Source organism: Castor canadensis, chromosome 15 (genome assembly GCF_047511655.1).
Source record: "Castor canadensis chromosome 15, mCasCan1.hap1v2, whole genome shotgun sequence".
Lineage (NCBI taxonomy): Eukaryota > Metazoa > Chordata > Mammalia > Rodentia > Castoridae > Castor > Castor canadensis.
In genome coordinates, this window is record NC_133400.1 from 80480647 (window position 1) to 80503635 (window position 22989).

Below are 22989 nucleotides of genomic sequence, written 5' to 3' on the forward strand. Positions count from 1 at the left end.
GAAAAGAGATGGGAGAAGAGAGAAGAAGTGGGTCGGAATGGGATCTTCTGCAGTATTTCATGCTTCAATTATTATTACCTGGTGTCTTAAGCTAGAAACTTCAGAGCAGCTCTAATTTCTTCTGTGCCAAACCTTAGTCTACTCACATATACTAATCAAATCTTAGTTTTATCTGAGAAATACCATTTGAAAATGGTTTTTCTTTTCCACACGAAGGTGAAGAAGGTCAGTACCATCAGTACCCTCTCTATAGAGCTCTTAAAACACCCACCTTCTCTTCCCACTCTGCCAGGTTGGGTTGTGGTTTGGTCCTTTGCAGTATGAACCTCTTGTCATCTTCCCCCTTCTCATTTGCCATCTCATTCATCCAACCCTTTCAGCTCCAGTAAACGTTCCTTTGATTCTTCAATTTTCTCTGCTCATATAAACTTTTTTCCTTTCATAAAGAGTTTTCTTTACTTGAATTTCATTTGCCCACTCCTGCTTCCCAGGCAAATTCCTATTCAAGGTCAGCTTTGAGGTCATCTCATGATTTGATTCAGGCAGAATAAGTCATTCCTTTCTGTAGCTACAACACTCTCTTCATTCTTGTGTTATTTTAGTAATTATCTGTTTGTATGTCTGACTTAAGCTAGACTATTAGCTCTACCAGACGTGGGATCGTGACGTTCACGCATATATTCTAGATGACTGGTATAATGTCTGATGTTCACTAAATATTTGGCAACTGAATTACTGAATTTTTACCATTGATGAAGCTTAATAGATTCCTAGCATGTTAAGATTGACAATGAGCATTTTAAGAATAAGGTCTAGGGAGGTGAAACAATTTTTCCAAAGGTTTCTATATAATAGCCAGATTCTCTTGACTTCTACCTCAGGGTCCTCTAAGAAACTTCCACTAGCTGCTATCAGTTAATACTAGTTGGATAATATTTAAATTAAGATAGAGCCAATGTGAGCACTTCCCAACTGTGATGGCATTTAATTTTTAATTTATGGAATGTGACTCCAAGATTGAAATGATAAAACAGATACCGTTTGGGAAGAGTCCTAAGAATTCTGTTTGAATTCAGAAGATTATCTAGTCTTCCATAGAGCAAATTAAATTACTTAAAGGTCAGATTTAGGAGCTGTGGGCATGATTTTGTAGTAGTGTGTGTGCTTAGCATGCCCAAGGACCTAATTTTCAATCACCAACCTCAACAAGTAAGTCAGATTTAGTGTCCTTGCACTTAAGTCCACTTTATCTTCCCAGAGTGGTCCCAAGGTGTAAGATTGTATATGCACAGACACTTGTGCATATTTGGGGGAGGTTCATTGGTTCCATAGCTTTTTCTAAGGATTCTTTGGTTCTCTTAAAAATTAAGAACCACTGTACCTTATAAATTGTAGATGTTTGCTGTTGTGATAGTGATCTTTCTCAAAGTAAAGTACATGAAAATTCTTTTAACTACTACTTGGATTACGTTTTTAATCTTTGCTACTTGCTTTCATTTTAGGGTTTGTGTTTAGTGAATCAGAGGCATCTGCATTAGAACAGTTTGAAGGTGGCCCCTGTGCTGTTATTGCACCTGTTCAGGTAACATAGACTACTTTACCAAATCCTTAGAGGGACATATTCAAACGCTTCTTACTTGGCTTTTTGTTTTCTAATGTCTGTACTCTGTGTAAATCACAGCACATAGCTAACTTTTAACTTTTGCTCATGTAAATTGCTATACAAATCTAAAATTAAAATGAATTCAGAACATGGATAAATTGTACAGCAGTAGCATTTTGAGTAATATTTAAAGATAAATAATAGATATTCCCTGACTTTCAGATGATTAGGAATTACTGATCATCAGACCTTATCTAATATAAAGATCCTCTTAAGTATCACTTTTTATATACCAAATAGCTATAATCATAGTAATTGTTCTTTTCATTTGTTCTTTGTATAAAAATCATGTTCCTAAAAAGTTGAAGATCAGTTAATATTTTCATTACCTAGAACTTCTTAAATATTCAAAATAAGTTAGCATTATATACTATTTTAGGATATAGCCTTGGCCTTTTAAAATAAAATTAGCAGTTAATTTCAATTAGAATTTCAAAACTCAGTTTTTCTTTGCACAAAAGATGTAGCTTTTCTGAATGCCTTTATTTGATATTGAATCTTGATATTTTTGAATTTCAAAGACTAATTTGCTATAAACTTGCATTGTTAAAAATTAACAAGTTAATTTTTCAACTTACTGTTAGGCTTATGATATCTAAGAGCAGTGGTATAATTTCAGAACTGTTATAAAAGAAGCTATAATTTATTTACATCTTAGTCTCCCTGTTTTGAAAACATATATTTAATGTGTTGTTCACTGGGCATAAAGGATAAATTCCAGAAGTACAAGCTGTGAAGCATGTTTGTCTCTCAAACATGATCCCACATACTTACAGTATTACGTGAAAATGTATTTCTCTAAGGAAGAGTTGCTCATACTTGGCTCCAAACTATGTTCTTTATAGCTCATTATTTCTTTAAGGAACATATATGTTAACTTTTTGCACTAGTAACATTATAAAAGTTAAGAAAAACTTGAATGCCTGTCTGAATCTTGCCTGAATATAAAGAGTGGAATTTAACTACAAATTAATAATTGTAGTTGTAGTGAGTAACTGAGGCAAATTTTGGTCATCAGTGAAAATCTTGCCTGAATTTGAAGGCTCTTTCACCTGTCCATTTATAAATTAGACTTTATAAATACAGCCTTTCTTGGTCAGTAATAGTATCCTAGGGATTTTATTGAAAGTCTATGAATGTAATTAAATGAGAGGTTGACAGGACTTTAAAATTCAGTATATCTCAAAATTATAGTTATTTTTGTAAGCAGAGTAAGGTGGTGTTTTTAAGATGGGTAATTTTAAAATTGAACTTCTTGAACCTGTCCTTATGGATCTTTGGGACAGTAGTTTAGTTTAAGAGATACAAAATCTTTTCAATCAATAAAATAATTTTATTAGTATTTCCATTTAGATGTTGAAACTAAATCATTAAGAATAATGAGATAACTTAGTCTGGATATTAACTTTTTATAGTATAAAATTTAGAAATGATATGTTTAGAAAAATAAGCATAATGCCTTAAATAGATAATTCATTCATAGGTGATTTTACATATAAAAATTTACCTAGAGTTTATCATATACCATAATAAACTAAGATCAATGATGAAATAAAATGAAGTTTCATAAATGCCATTGAGATTAGTTAACATTTTGAGGGGAAAAATGAGTTTAGATCATGTGCTATCATATGCCAAATATATCTTGTACTGTTTAACCATAGGAAAATGAAAACTAATGTATTGTCATTGCTGTAAGAAAAGGGGTTATTCTAAACTCAGAAAAATATTCACAGTGACTATCAGCAATAAGAAGATATTGTCCTTCTTATGTAAAAAAGAATGTACACATTGGTTAGAGAAACACTTAAGACCCTATGGTGGAATGGACTTAACTACAGTTGTAACAGATGGAACGATGCTATTCCAAATAATAATAATAATAATAATAATAACAACAATAATAAATCAAGCACTCACTCCAAGACTCCCACGAGAGTAAAAATAAAACTGTAAATCCTATTTCTTTTTAAAATATTTAAATACAAAATTTTGATTGCCAGTACATGTGCAGGAGGGGTGATGCTGGCACACTCATATACTGCTATCTAGTACAAATTTGTACTTGATTCTGGGAAGGAATTTTACAGCATAATTGGACCCTAACAGTACAGATTCTCTGATGCATAATTGTACTTCTACAAATCTTTCCTAAGGAAAAATCCTTCATATGAAAAAAGTTGTATTCAAGAAGAAGCTCATATACTTATAGTAGTAAAAAAAATTGCTAATAAACTAGTGTGCACTAGTACAATTTAAATGTGAAATAATGTTAAGTGAATTGTGATAGCTTAATAGACAAGTTTTGATGTAGTGATTATAGTTACGAATTTCTGTGGAAAAAGAGGCACATGATTCTTACTTAAAAAAACAGGTGTAAGAAAAAGACTAGAAAGAAATACTGTATGCTAACATTGGTTGTATTAGTGATGGAATAATGGTGTCCTTACCTCTCTTCCAAAATTTTGTATTCTATAGCATTCTATTTTATGTTAGTTGTCATTCTGAGGAAAAATCAGAAGCTGTTGATTGTAATTCATAAAGGCTGTAGTATTCGTAAGCAAATACTATAGAATATTACTTAGTTTTTTTGTTAAAATTATTTCAATTGCTTGGTTTTTAGGTACCAGATACTATGCTGAGTGCATTACATAAATTTTTTCATATAATCCTTACTGCAACCTTTTAAAGTTTATACTATTATTATCTCTAGTTAGTAAAGTAATGGAACCAAGATTTCAGCCCAGGTCTTCCTGGCTAAAAGCATTTCTCTTATTGTGTACTCTAATGCTATCAAACAGATGTGAGGAAGAGTCTTAGTAAATAACCCCTTTTTCTTGGATTTGAGCTCTAGACATTCAGTAGGTAGAGCCTAAGAACCTGCATTTTAAACAAAACAACTCATGTGAAATATACTGCATTTAATTGCTTTCTGTCAAATAACCATGTGACACAGTTGATTCACTGAAGGGAAAGATTAGAAATTAATTTGTTTCTCTTTTGAATCACAGCTTTTTGAGTTAAGCCAAGAAGTTAGAAGCTCCTTGAGATAACTCCTTATGATAACTCTAATAATGGAATTCTTGATCCTCAGATTACTACTAACAGAGAGAAACCACTTTTGTACTTAGGATTCTTTTACTCTCAAAATCTAAGAGAAATATAAACTTGGTTCTGTTGTATAGGGCCTTCACTTTATAAATGGAACCATAAATTTCTATAATTTCTAGTTATTTGTCTATTATGTGAGTCAGTTCTACTTAGCGGAAAATTTGTATTAGGGATGGATAACTATGGATCTAGAATAAAGTTTATAGTAGTATATTCCAAGTAAATAAATACATAGTTATTGAATGTGAAGGGAAACCATTTGAAATTTTTATGAAACTTTTCAAAAGACCAGAAAAAAGGTAGAAATTAGTGTTTTTCCATTTTAGAATGGCAAGAGGTATGTTTATAATGCATTCTAATTATTGCTTTATTGTATAAAGGCATTTCTTTTGAAGAAGCTTCTGTTTTCTTCTGAGAAGTCATCTTGGCGGGATTGCTCAGGTATGATAAGCTTACTTTCAAAACGTTTCTATCCTCTAAAGATTTTCTATGTAGTATTCATTGTCAATAGTTTAATTAAGATTTTCTGTCTTAAAAGTAAATGGGGTACCAGGCATGGTAGTATACTTCTATAATCCCAGCACAGAAGCAGGAGGATCTTGAGGCCAGTCTGGGTAACAAACAAAGGAAGGTCTGGAGATTCAGATCTGTGATAGAGTGCTTGCCTGGCATAAGCAAGCACCTGGGTTTGATCCCCAGCACCACACAAAAAAAAAGATAAACTATTCATGGGATTTTCTACCCCCCTGAGGTTTATTTTTCAACTGTTTCAAAAACTTTCATGAACAGTGAGTCCAGATTGTAAAAAGTTTATTCAAAATTAATTCTCATAATAACTAAGAGCTATAAGATAGGGTAACTAATGAAAGGAAAAGCCTTTGCCTCTTGCTAGTACATACAGTTCCCAGAACTTTTGGATGATACACTACTATAAAGAATAGTTATGAAGGGTTTTGGGGGAGGGACTTCCTTATCTTTGATCAAGAACTCAGAATTACCTTTGTATTCCTGCATCTTTTACCATAGTGCCTTACACAATGCAAATACTGCAAGGAATTCTGAATCAAATTGCAAATGAAGTGGTCATAGCATTTGCAGCAGGTTGAAGTCAGGGATCTTTGGTGCTACCTGGTAATAACAAACATTTGCATTCCACTTGACAGTTTACAAAGATCTTTCCTTCATTTTACACAATATGTGAACCTCACAATAACTTCTGGAAAAAGGTAGGCCATATTACAAAGCCAGCTTTGTATGTAAGGATGTAACAGCTTCCATTCCAAACCATGACTGCAGAATCTACTAATGATAAGAGTTATGGTGGTAATATTTCTTATTAACATACTTTGCTGAAATGCAAAATTTTAGTAAAGAAACTATTGAAGAGATATTTTTTACTAACAAACTTTTTAATGAAATTTATGTTTGTACAAAAACATTCACTTTGATAAAAATTTGGAAAGCAAAGTCACAACTATAAAGACTGATATTATAAAGTGAATGGCATAGTTCCTGCCTTTGAAGGACTTTTAGACATCAGGAGAGGTAAAAATCTTTCTGCATCATACAGTTGTGTAGAATGTGTACACCTTCTTTGTATTTGAATGTTTCAGAAAAGGATAACCATTTCTTCTGTAGATTGATACTGCTTGAAAAAGGGAAGGATGGCTAAGTTTCAAAAAAAAAAAAACTGCTGTTTTCATCAAAATTGTAATGCTCAGATCACTGCAATAGAGCATCAGTAGCTCCTGTATTGTGCAACTTAACCAACGTGGCCTCTGCTAATGAACGTAATGGATTACGTTCTTGTGTGTGCTGACGATGTGTATTACTCTCCTTCCTGTGGGAGAGGATGGTGAAAGATGTTAGAATTCAGAAGATGGGGAAGAAGTCTCAGTGGGCTTTGACATTGTTCTTGCTTCTACAGTAGAAGAAACCTCATGGCTTAAGTGCCATGTGGACAGCTTAAGAGAGGAATGATTAGCATCAGATTATTCTGAGTCACGTGTTCTTTTCACAGTGTTTCATTCTGCGTTTCCCACAATTTCTTTTCCAGCTGTGTCTGTATTTAAAATGATGATATTTTAATACAAGGCACTTTTTGTTTTCACAAAGTGTTTTTTACAGTTTGTTGGTTATGGGTTTTCCTCATTCTAAAAAATGCTTATGTTTATCATTAAGTCAAGACAGCTTTAACATTGTTTATGACAGGATTTTTTTTCCAGAGAAAACCATTATGACTTATACTTTGGTTATTTTTAGAGGAAGAGCAGAAGGAACTCCTTTGTCATACCTTATGTGATATTTTAGAAAGTGCTTGTTGTGACAACTCTGGATCATACTGCTTGGTTTCCTGGTTAAGAGGAAGGACAACTGAGGAAACTGCTAGTATTTCTGGGAGTCCTGCAGAGTCTAGTTGCGAAGTGGAACATTCTTGTAAGATACATTTTATTTCCTGAAGTAATTTCTTATACTTTTGTTTTAAGAAAACTATTGAAATTTTTGGAGAAAACATTTAAAATTTTTATAACATCTTTTTTCTAGCCTCAGCTTAATTAATGAGCCTTATGATTTTCTATTTCTTTCACTTATTTTAATTACTAGAAGATAGAGCATTTTTGCAAAAAAGAAATACATTGATCTCTTTATAAAGTTCTAGCTAACTTCTGCTTGATAACAATCTCCCTTGAGCTTTAGAACTCTTGTTTTGAAAGTCTAAAGAGCATGCATCTATATGCTATAGTTTCAGATGTCTTAATGTTTTTCTTTACTATTGTAAATAAAAGGGACTTTTTTTTTTTTTTTTATTCATATGTGCATACAAGGCTTGGTTCATTTCTTCCCCCTGCCCCCACCCCCTCCCTTACCACCCACTCCGCCCCCTCTCTCTCCCCCTCCAAAACCCAGCAGAAACTATTTTGCCCTTATTTCTAATTTTGTTGTAGAGAGAGTATAAGCAATAATAGGAAGGAACAAGGGTTTTTGCTGGTTGAGATAAGGATAGCTATACAGGGCATTGACTCACATTGATTTCCTGTGCATGGTTGTTACCTTCTAGGTTAATTCTTTTTGATCTAACCTTTTCTCTAGTACCTGTTCCCCTTTTCCTATTGGCCTCAGTTGCTTTTAAGGTATCTGCTTTAGTTTCTCTGCGTTAAGGGCAACAAATGCTAGCTAGTTTTTTAGGTGTCTTACCTATCCTCACCCCTCCCTTGTGTGCTCTCGCTAAAAGGGACTTTTGACATCACTAAATTTCTTAAATATCTTTAGTTGCTTTCTAGAGCAAAGATAGGGCCATTTTTTTTAATTGCACACGTTTTTTTCTCCTGAAATTTTTGGACATTGTTGTGTGGATTATTTTAAGGTAATGTTGATTATGTTTTAATTATATCTTTCCATACCTTGATTGAAGATTTTTCTCTTTAAAATAATTTAAGTAACAGCTGATCTCATTCATAAAAATTATGCATTCTATGGTCTCTAGCTTTTGAAAATTCTTTGTTATTGACCTAAAAACTGCCAAGAGTGAACTAATAAATGGAGACCTCTGGTGCTATAGAAACAAGTAAGAGTTGCTTTTCTGATTTGCTTCTGAGGAATAATCTTGCCCGTAGGTGATTTTTGATAATTGGTTGTCCCAAGTGCTTTAAAATAAGTGTCTTACTCTACCTGTAACTATCATCTCTATGGAAATTATTTTTTAAAAATTAGATACCTGACTTTTAGAAAGTAAATTTCAATTGCTTGTGATACGTATCTTGCTCTCCATATAGGATTATCTATAAGACGCTGTTGCCGCCCTGGACTGCAAAGTCCCTGTGATGTCCTTGTCTTCTTTTTCATATTCTGCAGATAAAATGCCTTGAGCCTGGCAAATTTTAATAGTACCTTGGCAAGGAATAAGTTTTAAAATTTAAACAGTTGAATCATGTTTCTTTTCAAGCCTTTTGAACATTGCCTTTCAAAAAGAATTTAACATTTTTAGAGTTGATAATGATACTTAAGGAGAAGTGGAAAATACTTACAAGAATGATCGTAAAACGTGTCATTTGAGATTGTTTTCAAAATACTTTACAGATTATAACAGGCTGAATATAAGCATGTTTAATACTTCCATTTAGAATATTGAACTTTCGAGAGAACCATTGAGCTATTTAAAGGATGCTTTAAAGAATATGTGCTTAAAGTCAGTGTATGTATATATATATATGTTATATTTATGTAAGTATATGAGAAAATAGTAAGATCCTTTTATGTAACATTTTTCATTAGGATCCTAATAGTACTCTGTGTGCTTACTGTAGAACATTCTGTACATGTAGTGATAGGTTAAATTAAACATTAAATGACCTCATTACGCATTGTTTGTTGCTTTAGTAGCTAATTTAGATGGACGTATTATATTGCATTCCCCTCCAAAAAAATGGGGTAGTAATTGTCCACTTTATTTTGTGCTTCATTTAAAAGTTGACATGATTTAAAACCATATTTGAAATCTGTTGTTAATTTTATAGATATTTAAACATTTTGTTAACTGAAAACTTGAGAATTTATCTTAGATATTGACAGATGAACTGAACTTACACTAAAATTTTATTTCATGTAACAATCTGTTTTACCTGTTCTTTGCCTTATTCCCAACTATGTTCTTTTTCTTGTGTTTTATTTTCCATCATCCCTGGCTGCTAAGCTTTTTCTTTTGCTTGCCTCTTTTCTCTAAATTACTCTCTATTTTTATAGTTTACCTAGGAAAATGGTTGGGATAATCAGCATTGCAAAACAGTATAGTTTAGAAAAGGTTAGATAGTATTTTTGTTTTATCCAGAAGTCTTGAATGTGAAGTGTTTTCCCCTTTCATAAATACTACATTTTGTACAAACATTAATCTCATTGGCTGATATCGTGTGCATATTTTCGGCTGGTTGGTAATGCACAGTTGTTTGCAGTAGTCAATACTCGGGTTCAAGTTTAGTTTGTTTCCCACATGCACCTAAACATTACTTAAATTAATTAATTTTTAAAGATTTCACAAAGTAACTTGAAGCATTTGAAAGTGATAACTAGACTTCAAAAGCTAGCATAATGTGACATTTACAATTGTAAATAAAATTTTAAAATTTTTGAATTCAATTTCCTTAATTCACTAGTGAGAATTTATATTTGAACATATTAAGAACAATGAAATTGTTCATTGTGATAAAGTAAACATTTTGATTCAGTTACTTTTAAAGACTTCATCTTCTGAGAGCCAGGACTGACCTTAAGTCTCAGTGCTGGTATTTACGGTTGTGTTCTCTTCTCTGTGCTCAGATCCCTCTCCTGTAAAATGGAGATAGGAGTGTTGTTTTGACGATTAAGTGCAATCAGACTTGCACAGCAATTGTAAAAGGATCTGACTCTTAGTAAAGTGCTCAGGAAGCATTGCCTTTGATTCAAATGTTCTTTGATTTGCTTCGATCTTTTAAGATTTACACTTGTACTATGTTAATATCATAATCTAAGTTACTGAAAACTTCTCAACAGTTATAAAAATAAACCAGGAAACAAACTTAAAGTTGTCATTGAACCTGTGTAGCCTCAGTGCTATGCCTTTTTATATCCATTTACCTAACAAGGAAGAATTACACCCCAAGATTTTATGTTAAGAAGTAAGATTAGCTATGATGAGTTTGCTTGGACCCATAAAATAAAAGACTATTTAAAAGTGCAGGCCACATGCCAGTGTGTGAGGCACTGGTAGTCAATAATTTCTCCTCTTTTGTAAACTATCCTAGCATAACTGAACTGAAAAGAAATGTTTTATTTCATAGCCCCTCTACATTCTCAGTATTATAACCATTTTAGTTATAACTGTAGTAACTAAGATGTTGAAATATAAGTTCATGTTATAATAGAGTTTAAAATAAACAGAATTTTAAGGGAGTAAAGAAATAGGGAAATTTTTGTTGCTTTAAAGTATTTACAGCCTGCTGTGTGTATCTTGTGTCATTTATTTGCCATGTGTAGTGCTGAAAAGTGTCTTTTATGTATAGCTGCCTTGGCTGTCGAAGAGCTTGGCTTTGAGCGATTTCATGCATTAATTCAGTAAGTAACATTGGAACATTTAAAATACTTACCTTGTGACACATTGCCATTTTTAAGTCTGATCACACTGTGGTAAAGTTCTTAGATTTATGTAGTACTATGATACTTAAACATAATTTTAAATCCTTTGCTTGAGAATTAATTTGTTTTCAAATTTAAAAAATTGTGTACACATATTTAATTATCCCAAATCCTAAATTAACTATCCAAGGACATGTAAAATATTAAAAGCCTTTTCATTATTAATAATAAAAAAATCACTTTAGCTTACTGTTTTTCTGTCCTGAATGAATATAGATTTCTAGTGAGACAAACACTAGACTTACTTGTTTTCCAAAATGTTCTTTCTGTAATTTTTGTTAAAAGTACCCATATTTTCATTAGAGCATTTACATTTTTATTACAAAGTACAAGGCAAGGATGGCTATGTTGATAGATTTATAGTTGGCATTTGTTTTTAAATTTAACATAAATATCTTTTAAACAAAGTCACAAATTTATACCATAGCTTTAGCATTCAGGTATTTGTTAAATAGCTTTCACACTTTAGAAGATAAAGTTTTCTTGGTTAGTAAATATCTCTGAAGAGGTCCTCTCTATTCTCTATTAAAATAACTTCTTCAATATTGTTAAAGAATTTGTTGCACCTAAGAGATAAGAGATTTCCTTTCAAGTAGTTGGTCTGTCTTGATGATATAGAGAGTGGAAGTTGTCAGCAATAGCTTTTGCTTTTAATGACTAAGTTTATATTTAAAAATTTGAGACACTCAACAGAAGTCCCTCTTTGTATGTTCTAATGTATAAGACAATTTAAAGTTTTTTCCCATTTATAAATGTACTAAATCTCATCATGATACTAATACTTAATTCTTTTTTCCCCCAGAAAAAGATCATTTAGAAGTTTATCAGAATTAAAAGATGCTGTCTTGGACCAGTATTCAATGTGGGGAAACAAATTTGGAGTATTGCTTTTTCTGTATTCTGTATTACTGACAAAGGTTTGTGTAAGAAGATGCTTCTTCTGCCCTTTATTAGTTTAGTACTGTTTTCCTGCTGGGATGGATAATCTTATTCCTGCTGCTGTTTCTAAATCTCAGAATAAAAGTTTCTTGTGCTGATAGCAAGGAATTAACTCCATTTCCTTTCCATTTACTTATTACTTAACCACTTTCAAAAGTAATTTCACCTCTGATTTTCTGGACTACGGGGTTTATCAATAACATTTTAACTATGAAATCCTGCCAGTTCTTTTGAATTTAATTTTCTTTGGTTTAGCAATGTCTGGCACTTGACCCCTGAACCCCTTCTGAAAAGTCTTTCTTACTTGTACTCCTTTTCTTGATTTGTTTCATAAATTATTGTGCTAGTTTTCTTCTTACAACATCTTACAATTCATTTGTTGTCATTATTTCTTCAGTTGGTTCATTTGCTTCTTAACATGTTATCTCCTGTTCTTTATTCTTCCTTTCTGAATTTTAGTATTCCAGCAATTTCATTTCTTGAATCCTGTGTGCAGCTTCTTTAATTGGATAGTTCATTCTCTCAGCATGCCTTTTTGTGTCTACTTCCAACATGTACACTTCCAGTCCTTCCTTTTTCCCCAAATGACAGTCTCATATTTCTAGTAGCTTGTTAATCTCAGTTGGATATTTTACCAGATATACCATGTCTGAAATCACACCTTTTTCATTCAACAGATGTTTACTGGCTCACTTGGTGGATGTAGGGACTTTGTAGATAAATAAAATATCTGTAAATGAGAAAGTTGCAGTAAAATTTCCCAAGCAGTGGGATCAGCAAGTTTAAAGGTCTGAAGGATTTGGGAGTACAGCATAGGTTTGGGGAGCTAAGTTAGGCACTACTGCAGCATAATATACCAGAAGGACAGTTGTGAAAGATGAGGTTGGACACCTATAGAAAGAAGCCTGGGAATATGAAGGTCCTTCCAGAGTGTACAAAACACACTAGGTTTCATCTATTCAAAATTAACATACAACAACATTTTGAATAAGGGAGTGACAAGATCTTGTTGATACACGATACCTTAAATTGTAATGAGAATTCATAATGAAGATACTTGATGTGTAGAATATAAGTCTAAGAGTGAAGAAAACTAGAAACATGGGCACTGCAATAGGCAAAGCCTAAACCAGGACAGTGAACATACAATGGAAAAGAAACGAGGGAGCATGTTTAGAAATATAAAGAGAAATCAGCCAAATATTTATTTGACTTATTACACACAAATAAGAGGACCAAAAGCAATTGGGTTGGTGTTGAGAATATAATTGGTGGTGATATGTAAGATGACTGTTTCCTTATGAGTGCTTCTTAACTGTTTTTCATTCTCCTAGGTTTTCATCCCCCAAACATTTGATACCTCCTCTGTCTCTTGTTTTCAGCCAATAAATCATCATGCTCCTAGTTCTTCCTCTTGCTTCTCTTTGAAATAATAATCCCTTCACCCCCAGTGATTGTCACTTGTCCCTGTCACTCATTTTGACTTCACTGTATCCTGCTTAGCATTGTTCAGAAGGATAGCAAGAAAACTTTGCATACCTCTTTATTTCCCCCTATAATACTTAGGCAATCAAGTTTTTTGATTATTGATTAATCATCTGTTTAATCCTTATAAATGGCCTATAAAGTGGTGGCAGTCATTAAAATTAGGCAAATAGCTCAATGAATGTCATTTTATGTCATTTTGGAGTTGATGAGGTATCTAGAAATTTTGGAATTTGGGTGCCTTTTTAGATGATTAAAAAGTGTCAGGAAACTGGTTTTCAAGAACATAAGAAACTTCTTACCCTCTGAATTTACATTTTTTTTTTTCATTATACGTTTGATTTTCTAACATTTGGGAGAAAGAACTAAGCTTTTCATTTTCTTATTTACCAGTTATACCTTTTATGTATAAAAAATTTATATATCTCTGTTAAAGCTCTCATTTAGTCTTAATATGTTTTTTAAATGGCCTAAAATAAAATCAGTTGCCTTAACAGGTATATTAGATTTTAATTTAAGTTAGCCTAAAGTTAAATGAATACTGCCATTTGTGTTAAATAATTTTCTCCTTTCTCTTCAAAGTTAAGTTTCATCTCTCCCTATTCCTTTATCAACATTAAATTTATAAGCCAGAAGTCCATTAATGTCCTTTATATAGAGCCCACAAAAGAAAATAAGAGATATTCTTGGAGGAACTACTTATAGGTATCTCAATTGTTCTCTTCAAGTCTGGGTAATTCTTTAGAAAAAAAGTTACTTAAGGAATTGTATTTTATTAATTTATAGTAAATTGTTCATAATTTGTACTTCAGTTATTAAATTAAGTCAATGAATTCTTGGTTTCTTTAGGGCATTGAAAACATAAAAAATGAAATTGAAGATGTAAGTGAACCTTTGATAGATCCTGTGTATGGACATGGCAGGTACTGAATTAAAATCTGTTTCCTTATAAAAGCTTTAGCTTTTAGGAACTGACAATGATAAAAGATGACTGAATCAAGTAATTTTGCTGACAGTATAGAGTTTATGGGTTTGAGCAGTCTTGTACTTTACGCATTGCTTGCTTAATGTATTCCATGCTAACTTCCAGTTTAGGTTTATATACACATTGCATTTATTGTGGCAAGTATTTTGCTTTAAGATGACTGTTGAAGGTATTTTAATAAATTCCATTTTGTTTCATCGTGAAAAAATTTTAATGATGAAATCTCATTTTGGTTTAGAAATCAGTATGGACTTATTTGTAATGTTCTTATTTGGGAGGGAAAAAAAATCCTCATTTTCTCCCTCAAGTTTTTTATAGCTTATTTTTATCAAAATCAACAAAAAGAGTGATAGTCAATCCACTCTTCCACAAATCCTATTTTTAAACCTTTCTGCCTCAGTGGTTAAAATTTATATATCTTCCATCAAAGGCTATATTGTTAAAAATTTTTATGCATTTTTAAAGATTGTAAATATTGAGTAGATTATCAGTCTAAATATCATTGTTTTCATCTATTTTATGATATCTTGGAGTTAAATTTGTATGATTATGTTGAATAATAGTTAGCACTGTAGTGATACACAACAATGTATCACTACATTGTGAACCATTTATCAGGGCTAGATATAGGAAATGAAAAAATGTAAACCTTCCCCTAACTTTATCTTAACATGATTGTTCTCTCCCTCCCTCCTTTCCATTCTACCCCCCTCCCCCCTTTTTTCTCTCCCAGTACTGGGGTTGAACTCAAAGTATTGCCCTTGCTAGGCAACCATTCTACCACTTGAACCACCCCTGCAGCCCCCCTTAACATCATTTATGTAAAAAGTCATTTTAGCCCTTACCATAGTAATTATTTCAAAGACTAGTGTTACTCATTTTTAATTGCTTTTTAATTTTTATTTATAGCCAGAGTTTAATTAACCTCCTACTGACGGGACATGCTGTTTCTAATGTATGGGATGGTGATAGAGAATGCTCAGGAATGCGTAAGTATAGTCTTTGTGTGTGCATCTCCTTTGTAATGAATATTTCAGTGGAATATAATTGATATTCATCTATTTAATGACTCTGCATTCCTTAGAGTATAAGGTAAGCACTTTCTAATAGAAGAATCCTTTACAGTTTCCAAGATACCATACATTAAGAGTATAGATTTCAGAGCCAGGCAATCTTGAGTTCTAATCCTAAATGTCTGACTTTAGTCAAGTTACATAATTCCTTAAGCTTTTCATTTTCTCTAGTATGATATTTTGACTATAGGGTGAACTTCTTTAGAAAAAGTAATAAATCTCTTAATATATGTAAATGTAGCACATATTTGCCCAGAGGCAGTATTGCATTCATTGCTTAAAATTGAGGAAAATTATAAAGTATTATAATTTGAAGTATTTGCTTTGAGAATCTAACAGGTTTTCCTATGTTATTTTTAATATATATAATTCCCTTTAAAATGCTGGACAAATTTAATGTCATCTTAGACTTTTAAACTTACACTTCCATCACTACTTCTGTTTCTGGTTTCAGTTACAATAGACCCTTGGTATCCATGGGTATATGGATCCAAGGAGATCACCATTGAGGAAAAAATATGAATGCTCAGGATGCTTAGAGTTCAGTGCTGTACTTCAGATGCTTGATTCATTTTCCCATAATGCCACCCAACTTCCACTAAAGATATGTACCTTTCATCAAATATACCATTTTCACTTTATCACTTTTTATTCAGTTTTACCTTGCTTTTAAGGCACCATTTGCTTTTGGGAGGCAAGGAAACACAGCAGATCACATAAAGACTTAAATGTAACTGACAATGTGGACTGACTGAGCATTTCTCTGCCTCAACTGAGCTGTGCATGGGGACGTAAAAATGTTTTATTGAAATTTCTTAAAAAATTTTTTTTGACTGTGCTTAGTCCAAACTGCTTATAATAAATCTGTAAATAAGCGGCACTTACTGTATTATTTTCTATAGCTTCTTACATCATTAGGGATATCAAAGTGAAACACATTTTGACCAATTCATTCACTTAAGGAGAACTGATATATAACAGTGAATAAAATTCCCCAAATTTTATCTCTGGGTCAGACTAGTTTATTTGCTCATTCAACTTAGATTGAGTGACTGCAGTATACCTTTTACTGAGGTGTGTAATTGCTCCTTAGTTCTTATAGTTCATAGGCAAATTTATTCACATGCATATGTATATAATTAATAATCAGATAAAACTGATCCCAAACAGAGCAAACATTGTGATTGAGAAAATAAGTTAGTACTTTTTGCTCCCATTTAGATGATTTTTAATTTTAAATTTGAATTTTCCTCAAATTTTAGAAATACGTATAACTTATTACCAGAAAGGATACACTAAGAAAAATATCAGTAAAGATTATGGAACTCCAAAATTTAAAAAAAAGCACTGCTGTATGATCCAACTCTTCATTTTACTGTTCCAGAAAGTTGACCAACTTCACTGCCTATATTTGGAAATATATGCAAAATAGTTTAAGAGCATGTTTGTTAATTATCTAAATTTGGGTTCTTGTATATGCAAATTCATCCTTTTCTATTTCTTGAAATATTGCCTCTCAAGGCTGTCATTTTGGTATGGATATTTTTAAATTATAAAGATCAATACGAAGCAGTAGCTTTGAAATAGTTATCATGGAAAAAAGAAAATAGGGCATATTCTTGCATTTTCCCTCAGATGTTAGGAATGTTGACTTGAATTTGAATATGAATCTGTTTTCAGTTAACTAAACTTAAAATAAAAGTACATACATTCATTCAGCATTTATTGAATTTATTTCTTGCTCTGACAACATGGTAGAAGTTATGTAAGGTCATAACATCATAAGGAGTACTAGTTTTAAAATACATAGGCAAGTCACTTTTCTTGGCTTCAGTTTCTTTATAAAATATGGAAGTAATACCTTTCTCAAAGGGTTGTAAAAATTAAGATCAGGTTTCTAAAATGCATACATGGGCTCATAGAAATGTTTTTCTTCAAATGCTTAGACAGCTAGTTTAGAGAAATGAACATGTACACAAATAATTTTGATGCAAAGTCAAATGAGACATGTTGAAATAAAGTTCCACGGACATTCAGAGGAAGGAGGAAACTTTTCCTACTATGCTTATGTTGGGGTAAACAGAGGTTTTAAGTGGGAGTTAATATTTTAATGGGGCCAGATGGAATAAGCAGGAAGGCATTTGGGATAAAATACAGGTTATGTTTATTAACAGAGAGGCAAAGTAACCAGAATAGAGCAGTGGTTCTCAATTTTGACTAGACATTATCACTTGGGGAACTTAAAATATGTGAATATTCTGACCCCCAACTGAGAACAGTTAAGTTAGAATCGCTAGGTGGTAGGACATGGGTTTATAATTTTAAATTTCTCTTAGATGACTTTAATGTGCAGGCAGATTTGAGTGCCAGTGGATTAGAGCATTGAATTTGTGATAGAGACTAGTAAAAGGAAAGATTATCAGCATACGGTTGGGTGAGAACACAGAGACTCATGAATGCTAAGAAACTTAAACTTTAGCTGTTAAGTATTAGGATAAGAGTCATTGAAGGCATTGAGCAGATACATAAGACAAAATATAAAAACAGTCCATCAGTTTGTATGCCGCATTAGAGTGGCTCCTTGCTTTTCTCTTTTATAATTTTAATTGAAGCATTGCTATTTTTTAACTCTTACAAGCACCAAATTTAAACTATAAGTCATTTTTTGGGGAAAGAACCACCATTAGATCTTTCTTCCAGTGCATCACAGTACCATACTGATTTCACGGCTAAAATTGCAGGCACTTTACCTCTGAGTCACATACTTAAGGCTTTTCAAAATCTTACTGCTTTTTCTTTTAGCTGTTCTAATACAGTTTTAAAAAAAGGTCAATTTTTTCTTTTCTGTTTTTTTGGTTTTTTTTTTTGGTGGGGGTTACTGGGGAGCAAACTCAGGGTTTTGTGCTTACTTGAGCCATGCCACCAGCCTATCAGTATTTTTTCACTTTTAACTATAGGTTGTTTATTTTCTCAGCACCCTATATAATCTTGTCCAGCTTATTTTTCCAACCATCATGAACTGATGCTCAAGCAAAATAACACTACTTGCTTTCTTAACTTTGTTCATGCTTGTTCCTGTGCCTGATATCCCTCCCACATATTACTGTCTAGTCCTTCATGACTTGCTTTTTACTCCATCTCTCCCAAGGAAAGCTTCTGATTCCCAAAGCTGAAAGCAGTCCTACCTCTGAGCATTTTGTTTTCCTGACACTTCCACTCCTACCTATCCCACTGTCCATTGCTAAAGTGTTCTTGAGAAGAGAATCTAATTATCAGTGTGTTCCTAGAATATCTTTATATTCCTGCTCTGTGCTTAGCATTGTTCTTTTCAACACTTGACACTCAGTTTGCGCTTATTAAATAAATATAGGATAGTTTTCTAGTTTCCAAGACAGCATCAAATTTGAAAGGTCAAGAGAGTCTCCTGTAGACACTCTGACAGTAGTGAGAAGTGTTAACTAGTAATGGAGGAGACAGCAATGGAAAGTACTCAGGGTATGAAACTCTGCACAGATAAATACACAGTCTCATTGATGGGGACTGATCATGATTAATCTTAATGCTAAGCTGAGAAAACTAAGCTAGACAGAAAATTCTAAAATATGCTCATAATGGTGGTTAGATGGGGTGAAGTTGAATAGATATTGGTCAAAGAATGTAAAATTTCAGTTAAAAGGAATATGTAAGAGTTTTACTGTGTAACAATGTGACTATAATGAATCATATTCTATGCTTGAAAATTAACAAGAGTAGATTTTAAGGTTCTCATCCCCAAAAATAGGTATGTGAGGTAATACATGCTAATTAGTTGGAGCCATTCCACAATGTATACATATTTTAAGATGTAGATACATAAACACATACAACTTTTATTTACCAAGTAGAAATAAAGGATAAAAATGGGTTTATAATGGGTAAGATTGTTAGGCCAAAGAATAGTCTTAGTTCTCTGGTGCTGTCTAGTTATACTCTAATATGTAACAGTGCTGAAAATTCAATCAGAAATTGGATGAGGCTTCATGTTTTTTTATTCCTCTCTTTTATAAGCTCATAAATTAATGTTAGCAAAGAAAATACAAATATATAATCACAAATTATCAGAATTTTCTGCAAGTGAAGACTAAAATAGACTTATTTGGACTTTTTAAGAACATCTCATAAAATATATTCCATAAATTATAATGTATAAGAATATAATATCCCCACTGTATTACAGGTTGACATAAAAATATTCTTAATGAACTTTACCCAAAGATCATTATAAGTATATATTCTATGTAAAGAGATACAGTATAGTTTTAAACTAGTCCCATCCAAACTAGATGCCTACGATGTGATTACTGACCACATCCAAATAATTCATCACTCAAAATTTGTTTAAAGCTACTTTGCTGTATTTAGTAACATGATATAAATATACTATTCCAGACATTTGTTTAAATCCAAGGGAATAGATAATGTAGTGTCTAATCGTAACACTAGATGGCGATAATTGATTGTAGAAATTAAGTTGTGAAAGTTTCTCAACTATGTTTTCTTTAAACATGAAAACTTAACTGCTTGCATTTCAGGAAAAGAGAGAGGAAAGTTTGCAAGATAACGTGGTATCAGTGTCCGTTAATACCTATTTCGGCTCTTCCTTTACAACTCCCCCCCCCCTTTTTTTTTAAATGAGGAAATCCCAAAGATTCTCAAATATTTTGGTCTTCTGCTGTTTATATTCTTAAAAATTATTGATTTCATAGAGATTTTATTTATGAACTAAAAGCCAATACCTATATATTTTTTATATTAGAAATTATACCTGAGAGAATTTTAAATATGTATTAATTTATTAAAAAATAATATGCCTATTACCTGTAAATGTAAATAGCATTTTAGGATAGTAAAAAATACCTGTTTTCCAAAACAAAATTGAGAGTGGCAATGCTTTAAATTTCACAAATCACTTTAATCTCTAGCTTCTTAATAGACCACTGGATTTTCATATCTGTTTATGAAATCATTCTGCTGTGGTTTAACATATCATTTAGCTTCACACTCATGAGAAAGTAAGACTAAAATAGGCAGTTGGCATGTTATGAAAAGTGACATCATCTCACTTAGTGTCTAAAAGGGACTTGTGTACCCAGAGTCCTAAGCCACAACATAAGAACCATTGTTCTAGCTCATCTGTGCCTAGAAGAAGCTAGTGACAAAATACAAACTGTATTTCTGCATACCTGAGATGGGTTCTCACACTTTTTGCCCAGGCCAGCCTTGGATCACAGTCCTCCTATCTATGCCTCCTGTGTAGCTAGAATTACATGTGTGTACCACCATACCCAGCTTGTCCTTTGAGATAAGATCTTACTAACTTTTTCACCTGGTCTGTCCTGGAACTGTGATCCTTCAATCTTTGCATACAGAGAAGGAGAGATTACAGTCAAGAGCCACTGACCCAGCTACTTTTATTAATTGTGAATTTACAAATCCAGTACATTAAACTACCATGTCTTGGCTTATGTCACCTTGATGTTGTATTTAAGAAACATAGTAAAATATTTACTACAAACTTACTATATTCTTATTACATTAGTTGGTAAGAAAGTGTACTATTATAATATAAAAATGAATAAGACATGACCAGGTGGTAAAAGGGATGCAAATTTACATACTTAGTGAATATAATTTTAACCAGGAAAAATGATTTTTAGGTATATTTATGGGCAGAAATATATTATTATACTTCTACCTAATATACATTAGCTAAAGGCTATAGTCTGTGAAAAGACTTTATCTCATCAGTTACATCTCTGTGGAATAATCTCTTACCTCTTCATTCCCCTGCTTTGTTCTGTCTTGTTGATCTCCATGACTTTAACACTATGCTGATGATTCCTAAGTCCGTATCCATCCCGGGCTTGTCTGTCCTGTGTTCTAAGCCTTACTTTCAGTTGTTTATCATTTAGTCCCAGCTTGTGTAAAAGCAAAATTATGTTCTTTCTTCACACAACTACAAACCGTACTGTTTAATTCTTTTTTAGTCACTTTGAGTTTTTCCAAGTTTGATGTGTTTAAGAAAACTTTGAGGAAACAGGTACACAGGTTGCATGCCTGTCGGCCTGGTGCTTTGGGAGGTTGCAGTGTGAAGATCCTTTGCTTGAGCGCTGGAGTCCAAGTCCAGCCTGGGCAACACTGTGAGACTTCATCCCAGGGGAGAAAAAAAGGAAGCTGTGACAAAAATTTCACTCCTTAAATGCACTGATTTTCATACCTCCTTGCTGTTTCCTCTGCTTTAAATTTTCTTCTCCTTTGTTTGACCTGGAAGTCTCCTACATATGCTTCAGCATTCAATTCACATTTTATCACATGTGTAAAATTTCCCGAATACTGTAAGCGGATGCTGTCCTACCGCTGTGTGTGTGTATACAGAGTGCACACACATTTTCACTTCTTGTCCATAAATTCTTAGCCATTATAAGACAGAGATTGTTCCCTGTTCATCATCATTTTCCCAGTCTTAAGCACACTGACTGTGTTCATTTACAGGAGAGAGGAATAGCATGAAATGTTCATGTTTTAAGTACTGTGCCAGTGGGGTCACTGCTACTAGTTATGATTTTACTAATTATGATTAGCACATCCGTTTGTTTTTCAGAATTAAATCAATTCAGGTTAGCCCTTTTGCATGGGTATAAGTCTCTTATTTTTGCCAATAACTCTTTGGATTTCAGGGAAAAATGCTCTCATTAAATAGTTAACATTGAATATAAAGCTTTATACATATATTTACATCAGAAGTAAATATTACATTTACCCATCACAAAGCTGATCTAATGGCATTTTATAATGAGTAGTAATATGATGATTTGATGTGTTCTCTTATTTAAATATGTGCTAAGTGTTTAAGTATAAGTTTATGAGTAAAAGTAAAAATTTTGGTATGGTGTAAATATATATGCACACATATGTATACAAATAAGTACTTTTCAGATTTCTATAACTAATACAATGTTTATTTTGTTTTATTTTTTGCAGAACTTCTTGGTATACATGAACAAGCAGCAGTAGGATTCTTAACATTAATGGAAGCTTTAAGATACTGTAAGGTAAATTGATTTTTAGGGTATTTCAAATGTTTTTTATTCACATGTCCACTGTTGCAGATATAGTTTTTGTTTGATGATGGCACGTTTTACTAATATTATAACATACCCTCCTCTTCACTTCCTTTCTGATCACTCATCCCAAATCGACTGACCATTTTGACTTTTACATGAGGTGACTAGGGTACAAAACCCAGAACAAGATAGTCTATAAAAAGGGAGATACCAAGTATTGAATATAAATATATTATTTGGTAAACTAGAGAAAAAGCAAGCAGTGTACCTTCATTAACAAAGACTATACTTTACCAAAATAACAGAAAATGCTTTGTCAGGCAAAGAAAAAGCATTTTCTAAATGCCTAAAATTCTTTCATTTTTTTCCATCTGAAAAATGATTTCACTGTAAAAAAAATTCCCAGCATCTCACATTAAACTCTTTAGCACATGTGCCAGAATTAGGAACTGCCATGAAACCCTA

At 32.6% G+C, this 22989-nt stretch overlaps 1 protein-coding gene across 5 annotated transcripts in view; it reads left to right on the top strand.

Annotated features, from left to right (window-relative positions):
• Mindy3 (MINDY lysine 48 deubiquitinase 3) overlaps nt 1-22989 on the top strand; it is a 65199-nt gene that overhangs the window by 8138 nt on the left and 34072 nt on the right. For 2 of the 5 annotated variants that reach the window (XR_012442155.1, XM_074056597.1), the window contains exons 2-9: nt 1503-1582; nt 5155-5215; nt 7037-7210; nt 10807-10858; nt 11742-11856; nt 14213-14286; nt 15258-15337; nt 22442-22512. Coding sequence is in view for 4 of the 5 variants with exons in the window: in XM_074056597.1 (XP_073912698.1) it covers nt 1503-1582; nt 5155-5215; nt 7037-7210; nt 10807-10858; nt 11742-11856; nt 14213-14286; nt 15258-15337; nt 22442-22512 (707 nt within the window). In the remaining variant the exon portion in view is untranslated. Of the gene's footprint in view, nt 1-1502; nt 1583-5154; nt 5216-7036; nt 7211-9553; nt 9573-10806; nt 10859-11741; nt 11857-14212; nt 14287-15257; nt 15338-22441; nt 22513-22989 lie in introns of those variants that run through there. The other 3 variants (XM_074056598.1, XM_074056599.1, XM_074056600.1) reach the window with 3 other exon arrangements.